The sequence below is a fragment of the Phocoena sinus genome, chromosome 18 (genome assembly GCF_008692025.1).
Source record: "Phocoena sinus isolate mPhoSin1 chromosome 18, mPhoSin1.pri, whole genome shotgun sequence".
Lineage (NCBI taxonomy): Eukaryota > Metazoa > Chordata > Mammalia > Artiodactyla > Phocoenidae > Phocoena > Phocoena sinus.
The window spans coordinates 49,751,103-49,767,444 of record NC_045780.1 but is presented as its reverse complement, the minus strand read 5'-3'; the positions used below and the strand labels follow the sequence as shown (position 1 = coordinate 49,767,444).

At 44.4% G+C, this 16,342-nt stretch overlaps 2 protein-coding genes across 29 annotated transcripts in view; one reads left to right on the top strand and one right to left on the bottom strand.

Moving 5' to 3' along the window:
- The window catches only part of LMO7 (LIM domain 7), a 201,503-nt gene extending 187,624 nt beyond the window's left edge, over window positions 1-13,879 (bottom strand). For 7 of the 28 annotated variants that reach the window (XM_032611065.1, XM_032611080.1, XM_032611070.1 and 4 more), the window contains exon 1: window positions 12,975-13,357. In XM_032611065.1, the coding sequence (XP_032466956.1) occupies window positions 12,975-13,073 (99 nt within the window). In that variant the 5' untranslated portion in view covers window positions 13,074-13,357. Of the gene's footprint in view, window positions 1-12,974; window positions 13,358-13,435; window positions 13,626-13,794 lie in introns of those variants that run through there. The other 21 variants (XM_032611089.1, XM_032611096.1, XM_032611097.1 and 18 more) reach the window with 18 other exon arrangements.
- LOC116743026 (neural Wiskott-Aldrich syndrome protein-like) lies at window positions 13,459-16,067 on the top strand. The gene is made up of 2 exons (XM_032611102.1): window positions 13,459-13,864; window positions 14,247-16,067. Exons 1-2 carry the CDS (start codon window positions 13,585-13,587, stop codon window positions 14,363-14,365), a joined length of 399 nt encoding a protein of 132 aa, XP_032466993.1. The 5' UTR covers window positions 13,459-13,584; the 3' UTR covers window positions 14,366-16,067.
- Window positions 16,068-16,342: the final 275 nt, after the last annotated feature.

Genomic DNA, 16,342 nt, shown 5'->3' with positions numbered 1-16,342 from the left:
TCTCCTTACCTCTTCTCTCAGGGCACTCGCACGCCTATACTGAGACTTCCCAGCAGGATTTCCTGAGGCTTCATTTGGCTCTCACACAAACAAGCCAAAGCTCTATTTTCAACAAGTGAGAGACGTCTCTTGCCAAATTCAATGGCCTTTTTCCATTTTCTTTTCCCTTGATCACTTCTTTTAGTCCTGAACACTGCTGACCACCCTCTTCCTTCTTACCTTTCACGGAACCAACACTTCCCTTAGGGTCCCTAAACACCCTCCTAGTTTTCTACCTTGCATTTGGACCACAACCTCTCTTGCTCTTCCTTTCCTCTTAACAAAAGACACTGACTCCCAAGGCAAGCACCTTGATCTTCTAGGTGATATGGTCTTTCCCCCTCCACCGTCCCATTCTGTCCCATGGGTTCCAACATCACCTGACATGACATTCACAGGAAAAAAAAAATTAACTTCTTTATCCACAATTTGGGCTTGAAATTCTCACTACCTTCAAATAAGCACCTTCCACGCTAAGTAGACTATGAGCTTCTCTGTCCTGCCAACAGAACAATCCAAGAGGCCCTTGTTCATGCCAGTGACACCGCTACCAACTCAAACTGCCCTGCACACTGTGTTCCATCGTCTTTCTGGTCCAGCTCCAGAAGGACCTTCTCTAAGAGCCTCCAAATGCTTCTCCCATCTCCCCAGAGATATGCTCTCCAACACATTCACACTTATCCCCATGCTGCCCTGGGACTGTCTCTTCCCTGTCAGGACGAGCCCCAGGAAGAACCACCAAAGCCAGTGCCCAAGCCTGCCCTTCCTCAATACACACACACGCACACACACATGCTGTCTCTAGGCCCGTCTCATCCCAACGGCAGGAAGTTATTCAACAGTATCTACTTACATCTTAGTGTGATGTAAGTATATTTATATTTATATTAAGTCTAAGCACTTTCTTATGCTTTTTAATTGTGAAATAAGAAAAAAAGAGAGACAGAGGCAGACATATGGAACAGTACAACACAGCGTGTACATGCCAAAAACGCAGGTACAGTCATAATAGAGGAAGAGAAACAGAGGAAGGTGAATGCAATGGTTGAGAGCTTGAGTTCTTCTGATAGAAAAATATAACTTCAAACACTGTTCTAACAGTATCAGCAGTGCTGGGAAGAAACTCTACTTCTCTGAGCCGCTCTTTTCTCATCTGTAAAGAAATTATATTTAACAGATGGTAGCTAGACTTGTGCTGCCGATCACTTTGCAGTGTATACAGATGTCGAATTATAATGCTGTCCACCTGAAACTTACAGAATAAAAAAATTCCATTTATGAAAGAGAGCTATCGCTTAATCCATATGACAGCTAGGAGGAATAATTTTTAACTTTTTTATTTATTTTTTTTTTTGGCGGTACGCGGACCTCTCACTGCTGTGGCCTCTCCCGCTGCGGAGCACAGGCTCCGGACACGCAGGCTCGACGGCCATGGCTCACGGGCCCAGCCACTCCGCGGCATGTGGGATCCTCCCGACCGGGGCACGAAACCCTCGTCCCCTGCATCGGCAGGCGGACTCTCAACCACTTCACCACCAGGAAGCCCAGGAATAATTTTTTTAAATCACATTAAGAGAAAGTCGCTTGCATAAAAACAGACAAAAAGTTTCAGCTTCCCTTTTTCCCTCATTTCTGAATGAAGCTCTTCTGGAAACCTGCGCTTCTCGGCTTTATGTGCCATCTCAGAATGATTCCTGAAAAAAGTGGTATAAAGTGCAACACTGGGAAAGCGTGAAGTAGACTCGGATGTCTGAGATGGGACAGAAGGAAGTGTTTCTGTTCTCAAATTTTTAATTATTTTCGTTTGTTTTTGAACAAGGTAAAGCTATTTTCTTCTGCTCTGTCTCCAGTTAGCTCCTGGGGATGGTCCATGCTCAAGCTGGAGGACACCAGTCAGGGAGTTATAAGATCTTTTTCATGACTAAAACCCAGAGTTTCATGACGATGCATTGTCCCCAGTGCAGGATATTCAGCTAAGGAGGCTCATCTTCAAATTTTCTAGGATGTTTCTTACCTTACGATACTTGCTTACCCTTGGGCATCTTTACAATTGGTTGAGCAAAGTCAATTTTACATGGTTGAAACTTGTTTCTTAAAAACATGCTTTGAACTTGCTCAATCCAGAACGGAACTTGAACAAGAAAAACAAAACCAACAAAACCCTAATATAACAAAACCAACTTGTCTTATTGAGGGAAGCACAGCCTGAAAGTCAGTCATATCAGAGTGAGAAAGACAGCAACTGTAAAGAATTAAAAGACATTTGTTCATTCATCCATTTATTTACCCATTTATTGAGTGCCTACTAAATACCTGGTACTATTCAAGGCTTGAAAACAAATCAAAACACTCATATTCTTGTGGGAGTAACAGCCAAACCAAAAAATATATCATACAACAGCAAGTGATGATAAGTGCTATGAAATATAAGAGTATGGGGTCACAAGGCTGATTATTTTATAGAAAGGGAGACAGGGGGCTTCCCTGGTGGCACAGTGGTTGAGAGTCCGCCTGCTGATGCAGGGGACGCGGGTTCATGCCCAGGTCTGGGAGGATCCCACATGCCGCGGAGTGGCTGGGCCCGTGAGCTATGGCCACTGAGCCTGCGCGGGAGAGGCCGCAACAGTGAGAGGCCCGCGTACCACAAAAATAAAATAAAAATAAAAAAAAGAAAGGGAGACAGGGAGGAGGAGGTATCATTTAAGCTGAGATCTGAATAGGTGAAGGAAATGCTTTCATGCAGAAGGAACAGCAATGCAAATGTCCTAAAATAAAAACCTTCTTTGCACATGTAAGGAATAGCAGGAAGCCAGGATGACTGGAGCATGGCAAGCAAGATGGAGAGTGGGAGCAGAGAGGAGATAGGCAAACAGGGAATAGGTCATGTGGGGACCTGGAGACCATGGGTTAAAAACTCAGATTTTATTCTCAATGTAATGGTAGCTGTTGTGGAGGGAAGAGAGGGCAAGAGTTGAATGTACAATCTCTGGTTCACTTTTTTAAAGAGGAACCTGGCTGTTACTTTGGAAGCAGGGAGGTGATGATGGACATGTTAAGAGGTGGTCAGATTCTTGGGTGTATCTGGAGATATAGCCACTTGGATTTCTTGACTGACTGGACGTGGGGTGTGATAAAAATAGGAGGCAACAGTGACTTCGAAGTTGGGAACCTGAGCAAGTGAGTGAACGGTGGTGCCATTTACTAAAATGGGAAACATTGAGAGGATGAGTAGGTGGTGGTAGGGAGGGAGAGGAACTAAGAATTTTGTTTTGAACAAAGTGTGATGTGCCTATTTGACATACAATTGGAAATCTTGAGACTGTGTGTGTCTGTATACACATACATATATGAGGGGGGTGTTAGACACAATGTCAGGGTCAGGAATATAAATGTGGAAGCTATCAGCACACAGAAGGTGTACAAAGCTATGGATCTTATAACACCCGCAAGGGAGAGGTTGTAGACAAAGAAGAGACAACACGGAAAGATGAATGAACCCCAGGGCACTCTAATATTTACCCAAATAATTACGATTCAGCAAAGGAAAATCAGAAATATCAAGTTAAATGGGAGAAAAACCCAGAGGGCAATTGAAGGAAATGTTTCAAGAAGGAAGGTGTGGCCAACTATGTCTGACGCTACTGATAGATGGACGATATTTTTTCAGGCGATAGGGTAAAATTCCAAATTGATTAGCCACCCCTCAAGGAGTAAAGGTAAAATGCTTGTTTATTTTCTCCTTCCTCAGGTAGAATGAGAGACCTCAAACTCTAATGAGAAAGTTTGTAACAAGGTTGGTAACAACCACCCTTCCTTTGAATAGTATGAAATGGTGATATAATAAATCAGGTATTTCCTTCCCAGCTCAGACACCTAAGTCAAATTAAAAGAATGCAAAATCTTTGATCATGATCTTGGCTTCAGTCCTTACAAGCCTAAAACACTAACTAGAAAGTATCCTCATGAAAAATATGAAATATATTTCGAAGCACTATACAGTAACAGACTGTACAATTTTGGTATACCATGTACTACTTAAAATCAGGTAGTATAAGAGAAAAAACTGGGAATTTTATAAATTGTTTAGAGAAGAAACTAGTTAGATATCATTTACCTCCTACTCTAGTACAAAGTATAACTCAGTGTCATCATATAACCATGTTTCCGTTTTGTAACACTTTCAAGGGTTTATGGAGCACTTAGATACACCAGAACATACAAACCTAAAGTCCGCAATTGCTCAAGAGTGTCTGTTAGCAACGCTGCAGCTTACATAATATTCGATCATGAGCTTTCCAGGCACTAACATCACAAGACAGAACCTGTTGTGTGTGGAGGAGTTGTCATAAACAGAAAGCAGCTAATCTTACAGCTTTAGGTGGAGTGAAGACTGACAGCCCATTCTCTTCCTGATTTATAAATCCTTCACCACGATTTACCGACCGGTGTCCCTCTTGAACAGCAGCATATACTGATTAAGAGTCAGACTGCTTGGGTTCAAATCCCCAACCACCACTTACTAGTTCTAGTGTTTCCTTGAGCAAATTATTTTACCTGTCACCCTTCTTTTTTCTCATCTGGAAACACACACACACACACACACACACACACACACACACACACACACACGTATTTGGGTAATAATAGTCCTTCATTATAAGAGCATGTGGGTATGATGCTCTAGCCACATGTCTTCCACATAGTTAAAAAAATAAATACTAGTTGCTTTAATTGTCAGTTACTTACCCGCTCTTGGAAAACCTTCACTCGGCGGTAACCCACCATTCAAGTCAGTCCATTCTGGTGTAGGACAGCTCTTTATTTATAGAAGGGTCTTTAAAATACCTGAGTCAAAAGTCTCACTGTGCTCAATCAGTTACTACCAGTTCTCCCCTCTAAGCCCACAGAAGACTTTTCTATTCTCTCTCCTTAAGACAATCCCCCAGGTACTTAAAGACAGATGTGATGTCTAGGGCTGTGCACTATCCTCTAAACACACGTAAGTACCAAACTGAGCATCCTGTACCCGGGAATTAGAACAAGGCTTTGAGAAGCCTATCAGGGAGGATTTTACAGTCTTCGAAAAGGCTGTTTATGGGGCCGTGTGGCGATTCATCTGTAAGTGGCAGAGTGAGTGTGCGAAACCTGTTTTCAGAGCTGTGCATATATGACAGGTATCATCCTTGTTAAGAGCTTTGAGTACATCAGAAGTGTTTTTAAAGAAACATACCCGACAATTACCTTTGGAAAGAGTAAACACGGGTACAACACATAGTTTATCATTTCCTCGGGCTCAGATACATTTTTGACAGTTAAGAGATTTAAGGAGATCTACAGACATCAATTAAATCAGCCAAGCTTTTGACTGGACACAAAACTTTCATTTGTTCAACAAGAACCTGAGAACTGTCAGTCAGGGACTGTAGAGCAAAGGAACAATATGGACAATTCAATCTGCAGATAATAGACGTAATAGATGAAAGAGTTCACCTACAATCGATTTCTCCGAACTAAAAGAATCAGGTAAATGTGCTGTTGCTTGGTTTTTCTTAACTAACGTTGTCAAAACTAGTGCTTTTCTAAAACTCAAATGCTGTTATGTCGAGAAGTGATTTTGAAAGGAAGGAGGAGATAAAAGGAGCCAGTTAGCCTCAGCAGAAATCCCTGACCACCCAAAGCCCTCTGGGCGTCCAGAGACAGAGCGCCCTGGAGCACCGCACAGAAGGCCAAGAGCCCAACGGGTTGAACGGATCGCACACTTCCTTCCACACACCGGGGAAATTATTCCTCTCTCAGCCTCGGAGAAGCTTTAAGAATTCCTCAAAACAGCCAACTGCTCCATTCTTTACCTCATAATTGTGTTCAGAACTCAACGGGCCTGCCTATCTCCAAACAACCCAAAAGCAAAGTAAGACAACTCAGGGGACGCTTCCTCAATGGCCCTACCCTGGCCTCTGAACTTAGAGACTTACGTCACCAGGCCAGGGGCCCTCTGAGCCTTTTGCGACCTCATTTAGAGGAGGTAGAACCCTCCGTGTTTCAGCTTCACCTTTCCTCACTGGAAAAAACCCAATGAGTCATCGGTTAGACAAATGTTTAACTTCATTAGTGACCTAAGAAAAAGTAGAATGTACATCTTTCATCTATTTATTTAGAGGGAAAATACAAATGACAATTTCTAATTCTGGCCAGAATAATGAGAGGCTGGGGCCCCCAGCCTCTGCTCATGGCTGCAAATTAGCACAAAGCTTTCACAGAGTGACTTGATGATGTGCATCAAGAACCAAAAAATCGGGCTTCCCTGGTGGCGCAGTGGTTGAGAGTCTGCCTGCTGATGCAGGGGCCACAAGTTCATGCCCCGGTCCGGGAAGATCCCACATGCCGCGGAGCGGCTGCGCCCGTGAGCCATGGCCGCTGAGCCTGTGCGTCCGGAGCCTGTGCTCCGCAACAGGAGAGGCCACAGCAGTGAGAAGCCCGCGTACCGCAAAAAATACCTTGTCATATCTGTTTACCCTTCCTGGAATCAAGCTATTCTAACAGCATCTCTGCCCTGGTTCCTCTTTGTGTGAATCAGTTCCTTCCCAAGAGAATTCTGTGAACGCCCTTATCTCTCGCCACCTCTCCTGTCCTAGGATCCTTTCTTATTTGCTAAATAAAGAGGATGTGTTTAAGAAATAGGAAGATGCTGCATAAAGAAAAAAGAAACAAACTGACATCAAGACACTCCTTGGCTGCTCACAACTGCCCTGAGAAATCTATGATGCTAGAAATCTGAAGAGTGGAGAGGTAAAGACTGATGTGCCCTTCTGGAAGGAAACGTTCTTGAGTGGTAAAAATATTCAATAAGTTGATTGGGGTGCTGGGTACATGGGCCTATACGTTTGACAAAAAGGTATATCCTGCAACTCTACACTTAAAACCTATGCATTTCACTGCATGCAAAGGTTACCTGAACAAAAATAAACTACTCTGGGGCTTCCCTGGTGGCGCAGTGGTTAAGAATCTGACTGCCAGTGCAGCGGACACGAGTTCGAGCCCTGTTCTAGGAAGATCCCACATGCCGCGGAGCAACGAAGCCCCAGCACCACAACTACTGAGCCTGCACTCCAGAGCCCACGAGCCACAACTACTGAGCCCATGTGCCACAACTACTGAAGCCCGCGTGCCTAGAGCCCGTGCTCCACAACAAGAGAAGCCACCGCAATGAGAAGCCTGCACACCACAACAAAGAGTAGCCCCTGCTCGCCACAACTAGAGAAAGCCCATACGCAGCAACAATGACCCAAAGCAGCCAGAAATAAATAAATTTTTTTAAATGTAAAAAATAATATAAATAAATAAATAAACTACTCCAAGCAACTCCTGAAAGTTGTGCTGTATGCAACCTCAAGATCTGTCAACAAATTACGAAGTCACAATGCTCTGGCTCAGGGGCAAAAGGTGTTAGCCCCACTCCAGCCTCGACTCAAGTGCTGCCTCCTCTGTGAGCTCAGGCTGCCTCCCAGATGCCATCACTATACACGGGGCAAAATTCCATCAGAGCAATTATCTGATGGCACTGCAGGGTCTGTTTGCATGTCTGCTCCTCACGGGGTGCACTCTGTCTGGAGGTCCTAGAAAGATACTAAAGAATTGGCAGTTGAATCAGTAAGCCAGCAAGTGCCTGGTACAGAGTAGGCACTTCATAGGCATTTTCTGGATAACAGAACGACTGAATGTAAGTCCCCATGAGGGAAACCAGTAACTAAAAGGCAGGAGTAGAGTGACATCACTCAGGAACAGGGTTGGGGCAGAAGAGGAAATACTGCGTAAACAGGCAAGTACACACTGGCACCCAGATGAACGCGTATCTTGTAGCTGGTCCCAACCAAATGCCAAAGCAACAAGCTCAGCTTTGGACACTGATGCACATTTCCACTGAGAGAAGGAAAGAGTCCTGGTCCTTAGGTTTCATTAAAGCTCCAGCCTTAGGACTGTACATTCACTCAACAAGTGTTTGCCTGGAACTGTGCTAAGTCCTCAAGCAAAAGACTAGCTATTGTTCCTGCCCTCAGTTAGCGCCTGGTCTAATACAGAAGAATGTTTGTAATTATACCACAGAGAGCAAAAAAGAAAAATCCATACAACCAATAGTGATAAGGAAGGAATGGGTGGGGTGGAGGCTTGGTGGCCGAGAAAAGGCTTCACATAAAGCTTGACTGTAGAGCCCAAGCATGGAAGAATGCAGAGAAGCAACACATATTAGGTAAACAAGGAATAGCAGGCATTCCACACACAACAGCCTGGAGGTGAGACAACAGCACCCTGTGTGGGGCAGGGAAACACAAGCAAGGATTAGGGAGCACTAATTCCTTTACAGTCAGCATCTCATTCAACTGGCGTAAGCACCACTGGAGGCTCAAGGAAGAACACTGACTGAGGCCTACAGCATTTAAGAAGCTGAGCCAGGACCTGAACAATGATCTGATTCCAAAACGGTGCTTTGGGGTTTTTTTCAGCTTTATTGAGATTTAATTGGCACACAGCTTGGTATGAGTTAAAGGTGTACCACCTAACAATTTGACATATATTGTGAGATGTTTACCACAGGAAGCTCAGTCAACATCCGTCTCCTCATATAGTTACAAAAAACTTTTTTCCTTGTAATGAGAACTTTTAAGATTTACTCTCTTAGTAACTTTCAAATATACTGTACAGCAGTGTTAATTGCAGTCATCATGAATTGGATGAAGGTGATCAAAAGGTACAAACTTCTAGTTATAAGATAAATAAGTTCTGGGGATATCTGTACAAATCTGTGCTTTTAATGTCTATGCTATCTGGCAACTATGCAAATAGTAATGGAGAAAATGAGCAAAAAATAAAGATAGATATACAGACGGAGACCAGATTGTAAAGGGCTGTGAATGCTACACTTTACAGCTTAATGTAAATGCGGACTTTTAAAATCTTTTCATGGCTCCTCAGAAAACAAAAAACAAAATCAGGTTTATATTCTGAAAAACTAATTTTAATTGCAACAGCTAGTGTAAGAATTGCTTTCTAACATTTAAAATTTTAAACAAAGTTTTACCATCAGAGTCTTTTCAAGCTTAATATCCGTTAATTGAAATTATATATAATTACCAGAAATGCTTCTATGAATTCAGTAACATTTTCAAATGCATTGGTATCTTGTCTGTTTACGTCGCTCTACATCCATTTGAAAAGCAACAGTACAAATCATAAGACCCTCATTTAGTCTATTGACAACACTGGTATGCACTGAGGATTCAAGTGCACCCAGCAAACCTTTTCATGCCAGACCACAGGTTGGAAACCACCCGTAGAAGGGATGCAGTTTACAGAGAAAGAGGGAAACCACTTAGGGGAATTTTGTAAATATCAATGGGGGACCCAGAGAGTGCGATTCTTTAAAAACTTAGCACTAAACGCAAACAAAAGTGACGACCAGCACACAACTCCCAAAGGACAAAAATGGGGCAGGTGGAGAAACAGACCAGTTGGAAGTAACTGGGGAAGGATTCATATTCTGGTGCCAGGCATGGCAATGAGCTCAAGTTGGCATCCCTTTGGTCCTTCTACAGGGTGACAGTGATACTGAAAACTTCGAACACAGAGATAACAGGACGGGCAGGTGAGCAGGAAGGTGTTGAATTAAGTTAGCCTGATCCGCTCCAGTCATAAAAATTACTACTGTGTTTAAACCTCAACCTAGATAGGAACATTAAGTCACAGACTGGAATGGGTGACCAACCAATGCAATGAGCAATATACTCAGTTTTCAATTTCATTGGTATCTTGTCTGTTTATCACAGGCTTTTAAATGCTCCATAAACAGAGGGACAGAGGCAACTATTAGGTACAGAAAATTAAAAGGTGCTGAAGAAAAGGACTAAAATTAGAGGGTCCAGGCTGCATTTTCTACCAGTTCCTCTCCCACTCCATGACCTTGCTAGAATCAAGCTTCCCCTCTGCCTCTGCCTTCAAACCATTACATTATTTGGCTTTCAACCCGTGTTTAATCATAAACTAGCTCAACACATTATTAATATTCCAAACCACATTTCCAACCAGATAATAATCCAATATCATGATGTTGAATTACCTTAAAAGGTTATGTTCCTACATTTGTTTTGATTTCAAATATGAAACTAACCAGAAGTATATGTACACTTTTAAATATCGAAGAAACACTTTGAAATAAACAAAAAGAGTCATGAAATGACAATAATCAGCAGAATAACAAGCACCAGCCCTCACCTTACCCTTTCCCCTCCTCCCAAAACAAAACAAATTTAAGACTTTAACTTTGGTTGTGGGAATAATATATTAGTTATTTAAAATCGCTGATGGAGAATGGAAATGGCAAAGACATACGCCCATGGACTCTGGTCATCTTTCAAAGATTTACAAGGTTATCGGAGTTTTCTGACCTTGGATTGATCAAAGCTGCAGCTGAGAATAAAGGTAGCAGATTATATTATATGCATATTACATACAATACATATACTATATTATAGTATGTAATATATTAATGTATTTATTTGTGTTATATGTATATATAAATACATATATATGAATGATATAATTCACACAGTATAATACATATATGTTTATATATGTGTATATATAAAAATATATATATATATGAATGAACCACTTATGCTTCAATGTATGTAGAAGAAAGTATGACAGAAGTGGAAAAATGGAGCAAAACTATTAGTAATCAGGAGAAAGATTTACACTATAATCTTCCTTGCTTTCCAAAGTAGTTTATAAATACACTTTGGAATCAATATTTTATCCTCAAATTAGGGGTTCTCAGGGTTAAGTGGTTGTGGAATGAGACACTCATTCACTCTGCTTCTTTTGGCAAGAGCGATATTTTAAAATACGTGCTCTGGTTATAAAGGCAAAGCTAAGGAGGCAGATAAATTTGGACACTAACTGGAAAAATAACATAAACCTAACAGTGAACACGATGCTGTCACTTCAATGTCCCAAGTATACCAAAAGTATATGTGAATATGTAAATTATTCACATATCTTCAATGAACGTACTGCCTCGCTCCCTGTGGCACTAGGGGAAAAAAGTCACTTGATTTTAATTTCATAAGAGTTAACCATATTAAAATTATATGGCAAAGCCTTTAGAAAGATTTGGCTTTCTGCTAATGATGAACAAAGCACTCTACAGAGTTGCCAAATCATTGCTGACAAACACTTTTAGGTGGAGTGGGATGGTGGTGGGAAGATGAGCACATTTACCGTGCACACGGGGTATCTTTTATCACAACACACCTCCCCAGAGTTTATTAGATACAAATTTCTCACAGAAGTCTCCAATTATAAGCAAGCTATCACACACAAAAAAATGTTTAGATTTCAAAAATCTGTATACTGAAAAAGGAAAGGATGTGAAATCATCCATATTCACAGATTCCCTGAAGCAAATACAGAACTTGCAGATACAAACTCCGCACAGGAGCCCTGTATGGCCAAAAAAGTATCCCCATATTTCTTCCCTTCTCCCTCTCTCCATCTCAACATTCAAACACAGAAGGGCAAGTTTGATTTCTAAAATTATGCAGTATACATACTGCTAATGGAAAATTACCTTTGGAAGCCTTGACTTTTCAAGGTTTATGAATGGGGGAAGTTATTTCCCTTAACTACATTGCTGGAAATTTTCCACTCTCATTTCAATTCAGAATACAGGGTTTATTCTTCTCCCAACCTCCCCACGCGCTCCCCTCACCCCGTTCTAAGTCACCTTCAAACCAGCTCAAGTTTCAGTACAAAAAGACGGCAAAGCTAATTTCTTAGACGCCCCCATCTCCATCTCCCGCCACTGTCTAGTGGGTAATGATACATTCACTTTCCTTTAGCGTGAAAAACATAACATTTAAAGTTTATCTTTTTTTTCCCCACATACATAATTTACTTCTTTAAGGAGAAATGAATTGTTTTAAAGTACTGCTTGCTTTGGGATTCTTGAATATTTTGTTTTTCCATGGAATAACCTTTAATCCTAATTTGAATTTTTAAATACGCTGAGTAGACCAGCACGTGACATCAATAACCCTTAAATGACTGCAAGGCTGGTAAACGCAATACTTTTGGTTCCTGATTCACATTTGCTCCGAAGACTTCTTTAGCATCATTATAAAAGTCATCTTTTTCATCCAATAATAAAACGGCTAGAAGTCCTGGTGTTAACTTTCTACAGACAAACGTAACCCTAATGCGTTGATCAAGGAACTTCCAAGAGACCATCTCCTTTTTAACGCCAAAGAGGGGAATGGAAGATCTCCTCCCTGAGGCACAGCTGGGAAACTAACAACCCTTGAGTAAGTGATTTCAGGATATCTTAGTCTTATCAATGCCGACTTTGGAAAACGTACGCGCCTTGACTCACACACTCTGGGCTCCAGAAGCTGCCTCGGAGAAAGCATCTCTCTAGGTGCGCCACAGGTGTCTAACCTCCTCCATCCGCCCTCCCACACAACACACAATACGCTGCCCAAGCAGGTATGTTTCAGGCATTTACACTTCTAGCCACCCCAAAGAAACGCTCCCGAGGACCCTGGGCCGTCTCTGCCCAGCAGGTACATCCCAGGCGTCCTGGCGCGGACGTGGGCTGCTCCACAGAGATGCGCGGTCCCCAAACCCGCGGGGCCAAGCTCTCGACTCTGTCCTGGCAGAAAAGCTCCAGGGAAGCCAGCGAGACCGTCGGGGGGTAGGGCAGCGCTAAGCTTCACTAGACGTTAAATCATAGGAGGCGCAGAACTTGCAAAGTCCCCCAAACTGCTGAGCGAACCAGACTGAGGCGCTGCGCAAGCTAAGGTCCGGGAGGCGGCTGAAAGCAGAGTGGCGGGAGCGGCCGCAAGGCCGCCAACTCTTGTGGAAAGAAGAGGAGTAAAGGCACTCACCTCCACCCATCTCTGGGCCTCGGCGAACGCTAGGGCGCAGTCGGCCTCCGCCTCCTCCATCACTTCCAGAACTAGGGGGAGAGGGGGAGAGAGAGACATAGTGGGTGCGCGGAAAGGCGGGAGTATCGCGCGCGTCCGGCCCGCTGCTCCGGCCTCTCTCCGGCTGCAAGACGCCCGGACTCTCTGACCCTTGGTTGCGCCCTGCAGTTCGGTAAAGTTTCGAACCCACGAGAACTTGAAGCCGGGGCTTTCTCTAAACTCCTGAAAACGCCGCGGAGACCCAGGCACAGCGCGGGAGGCGGAGAGGGTTACCAGAGGCGGCGCGCAGCACCAGCCCAGAGGACTGTTTGGACTTCAAAAGTGGCTGCGCGGCCGCCGCCCTCCCGGAATGCCCCGCCCCCGCACACCCCCGCCGCCCACCCCCGGCCGCCCAGCCGCCGCTTCCGTCCTCCCCACCCTACCCCACGCCGCGCCCGGGGCTCCCGGCCGCAGCGGCCTTTGTGGTAGGACAGTCTGGCCCAGGGGATGCCACCGTCCGCCAGGAGGCCGTGGCCCGGGCCACGCACCCGCTCCCGCGCCACCCGCCGGACCGCGGCCCCGCCCGGAGGAGATGCGCCCCCGCGCCCGCATCCTGTCCGCATCCTTCCCGCCTCCGGCCGCCTGGCCGCCTTCCCTCTGCCGGGGCCCCAGGAAGAGGCGCCCCCAGGGCTCGCGGCCGCCCGGCCCGCCTGACACACCAGGAATAGCTGCTCACAACTGCACCTTTCCCAGCCAAAAAACGTCCCCCGCGGTGGAGCGCGGCCCAGCCCGCCGCCCTCACCTGCGGCCCGACTTCGCAGCGCGCCGCTCCCTCTCCGGCGGAGTCCGCTGCGCGCCCGCCCCGCCGCCAGGTGAGGACGTCCGCACTCCCGGGTCTCCGCCCCCTGCCGCGGCCAGAGCTCTCCTGGCGGCAGGTGAGGGTAGTGGCCTTGGCATGTGCGGCCCATTTCCCCCAGCCTGGGCCAGACCCTCTCCGCTTCGCTTCCAGGTGGGTGAGGTGGAAGATACCTGCCACTCAGGCCCCATCCCTCCGCGAAGGGTCGGAGAGGAGGGGAACCCAGCATTCTCCCGCCCTCACCCTGAGCGTCACACCCGCCACCCTGCGTGGTCTGGGAACACTTAGGGAGCAGTAAGCTGACGGGTTATTCACCATCCGCAGGAGGCCTGGGTAGGTGAGCAGGACTGGAGGGTCGGAGGCTCAAGGGTTGCCTTACGCGGGTTCTTTTCCCACAGAAATCAGATCTCCGGAAAGGAACCTGCTCGTCTGTCTAGGCTCCATGGAATTTCGCTTCATGCTCCTGAAGCCCTATCCGGGCGCACACGTTGATGTTGTCACTGTTAGAAGAAGATAAAGATCGATTCTTACTCCGGTAAAGGAAGCCATCCCTTTTTTTTTTTTTTTTTTTTTTTTTCCTGGTTGATCCTCTTTATGATGCAAAACGACGTCAAAGAGCAGAGAGACTAGTATAATGGATAGCTAAAACCTAGTTTTGCCTTATTTACCTCATCACATTTTCTGCTGAAAATACACATATTTCCTACTTAAAAATAGATATTTCAGGGCTTCCCTGGTGGCGCAGTGGTTGGGAGTCCGCCTGCCAATGCAGGGGACACGGGTTCGAGCCCTGGGCCGGGAAGATCCCACATGCCGTGGAGCAGCTAAGCCCACATGCCACAACTACTGAAGCCCGCGCGCCTAGAGCCCGTGCTCCGCAACAAGAGAAGCCACCGCAATGAGAAGCCTGTGCACCGTAACCAAGAGTAGCCCCCGCTCGCCACAACTAGAGAAAGCCCGCGCGCGGCAAAGACCCAACGCAGACAAAAATAAATAAATAAAATAATTTTTTTAAAAAAAGATAGATATTTCCTCTCTAAGTATTATAATATACATCTCGTTCTTTAAAGAACGCTTTTCTACATAACTATATTACCATTTTCACACCTAACTAAAGCTAACCTTAATTACTTAGTATTAACATATGCCCAGTCCAGATTCAAATTCCTACAATGGATTCCAGAATGTCTTTTACAGCTGACTTAGACCAGAATTCAAACAATAACCACACATTGCGTTCGGTTACCTCTTTTTTTTTTTAGCCTAGAATAGCCTCCTCCTTCTCTCCCACTCTACCCCCTCCCCCTTTTTCGAATGACATTATCTTCTTAAAAAGAAACGAGGCAGACTTCTAGATTTGTCTTATGGCTTCTCTGTGGTGTGTTCAACATATTTCTCTTCCCTCACTCTTTCCTGTTACCTAGAAGTTAGATCTAAAGGCTGGATTAAATTCATTTACACTTCTGAATAAAGATTTCACCAGCATCCTTCCCGATTGGGGTGACTTCTAGAGGACTTTGTTATGTTTATTTTCATCCAACCCTTTTTTCACTGGCGTTGTCTGTAATCAGTGGGTCTGTTTAGAAGAGCTCACAGTTGTTCCTGCTAAAGTGGGAAACCGTCGACTGGATCATCTCTTTGCCTCCTGACGACACCATGATCAGGACAAACCCAAAATGAGGATGAAAGGATAAACGAAACTAGGAAGAAATTTCTTTCCGCCTATTTAAGACCTGTTCTATTAAATATTTAGTGAGCACATTATATGTGTAATGTGCTGGGTATCATAAGTGTTACAAAAATTTTTTAATTTTAGATAGTGAATCCTATGGACTTCCAACCCAGTAGAAAAACAGACATTCTGCAAGTTTCATGACAGTTACTGTTACTACAGTTGTTTTATATATATATATATATATATATATATATATATATATATATATATATATATACTATACCATTTAAAGCTACTGCTGTGTCACTTGACTTACAGCTTTGGGGGCAGCAGCCCAGGATGGCAAGAAGTGCACAGGCTTGGGAACCTGTATGACTAAGGTTACCAAGTTACCAAATTCTGTGAGCTTCAATTTCCTCACCCGAAAAATGTGATGATAATAACTACTTCAAAGGGTTCTTGTGAGAATTAAATGTGATGGTGTATGTAAAAGCCAAGGGCATTGCTTGGCATGGAGCAGGCACTTAATAAATGATGGTTATTTCCCGTTCGTCTCTCTCTAACAGTAGTGTGTCAAATATGGATTTTTCCTAATAAGTGGGAATTTCATTTATTTGCTCAAATACTCACAGGGAAAGAGCTATAGGGTACTGCAAATTCTGTTTCAAGTCAGCTCAAGCACCAGCCATTTCTGTCACTTTAGTGTTGCAGATTTGCAACTCACGAGACCGAAATCCGGTTCTTTGTGTCTTACCATCAGTCATTAGAGTGTTTTATCCTTTTGGAAAGACTTATACAGCTCTATAGAGAAAGGTAACC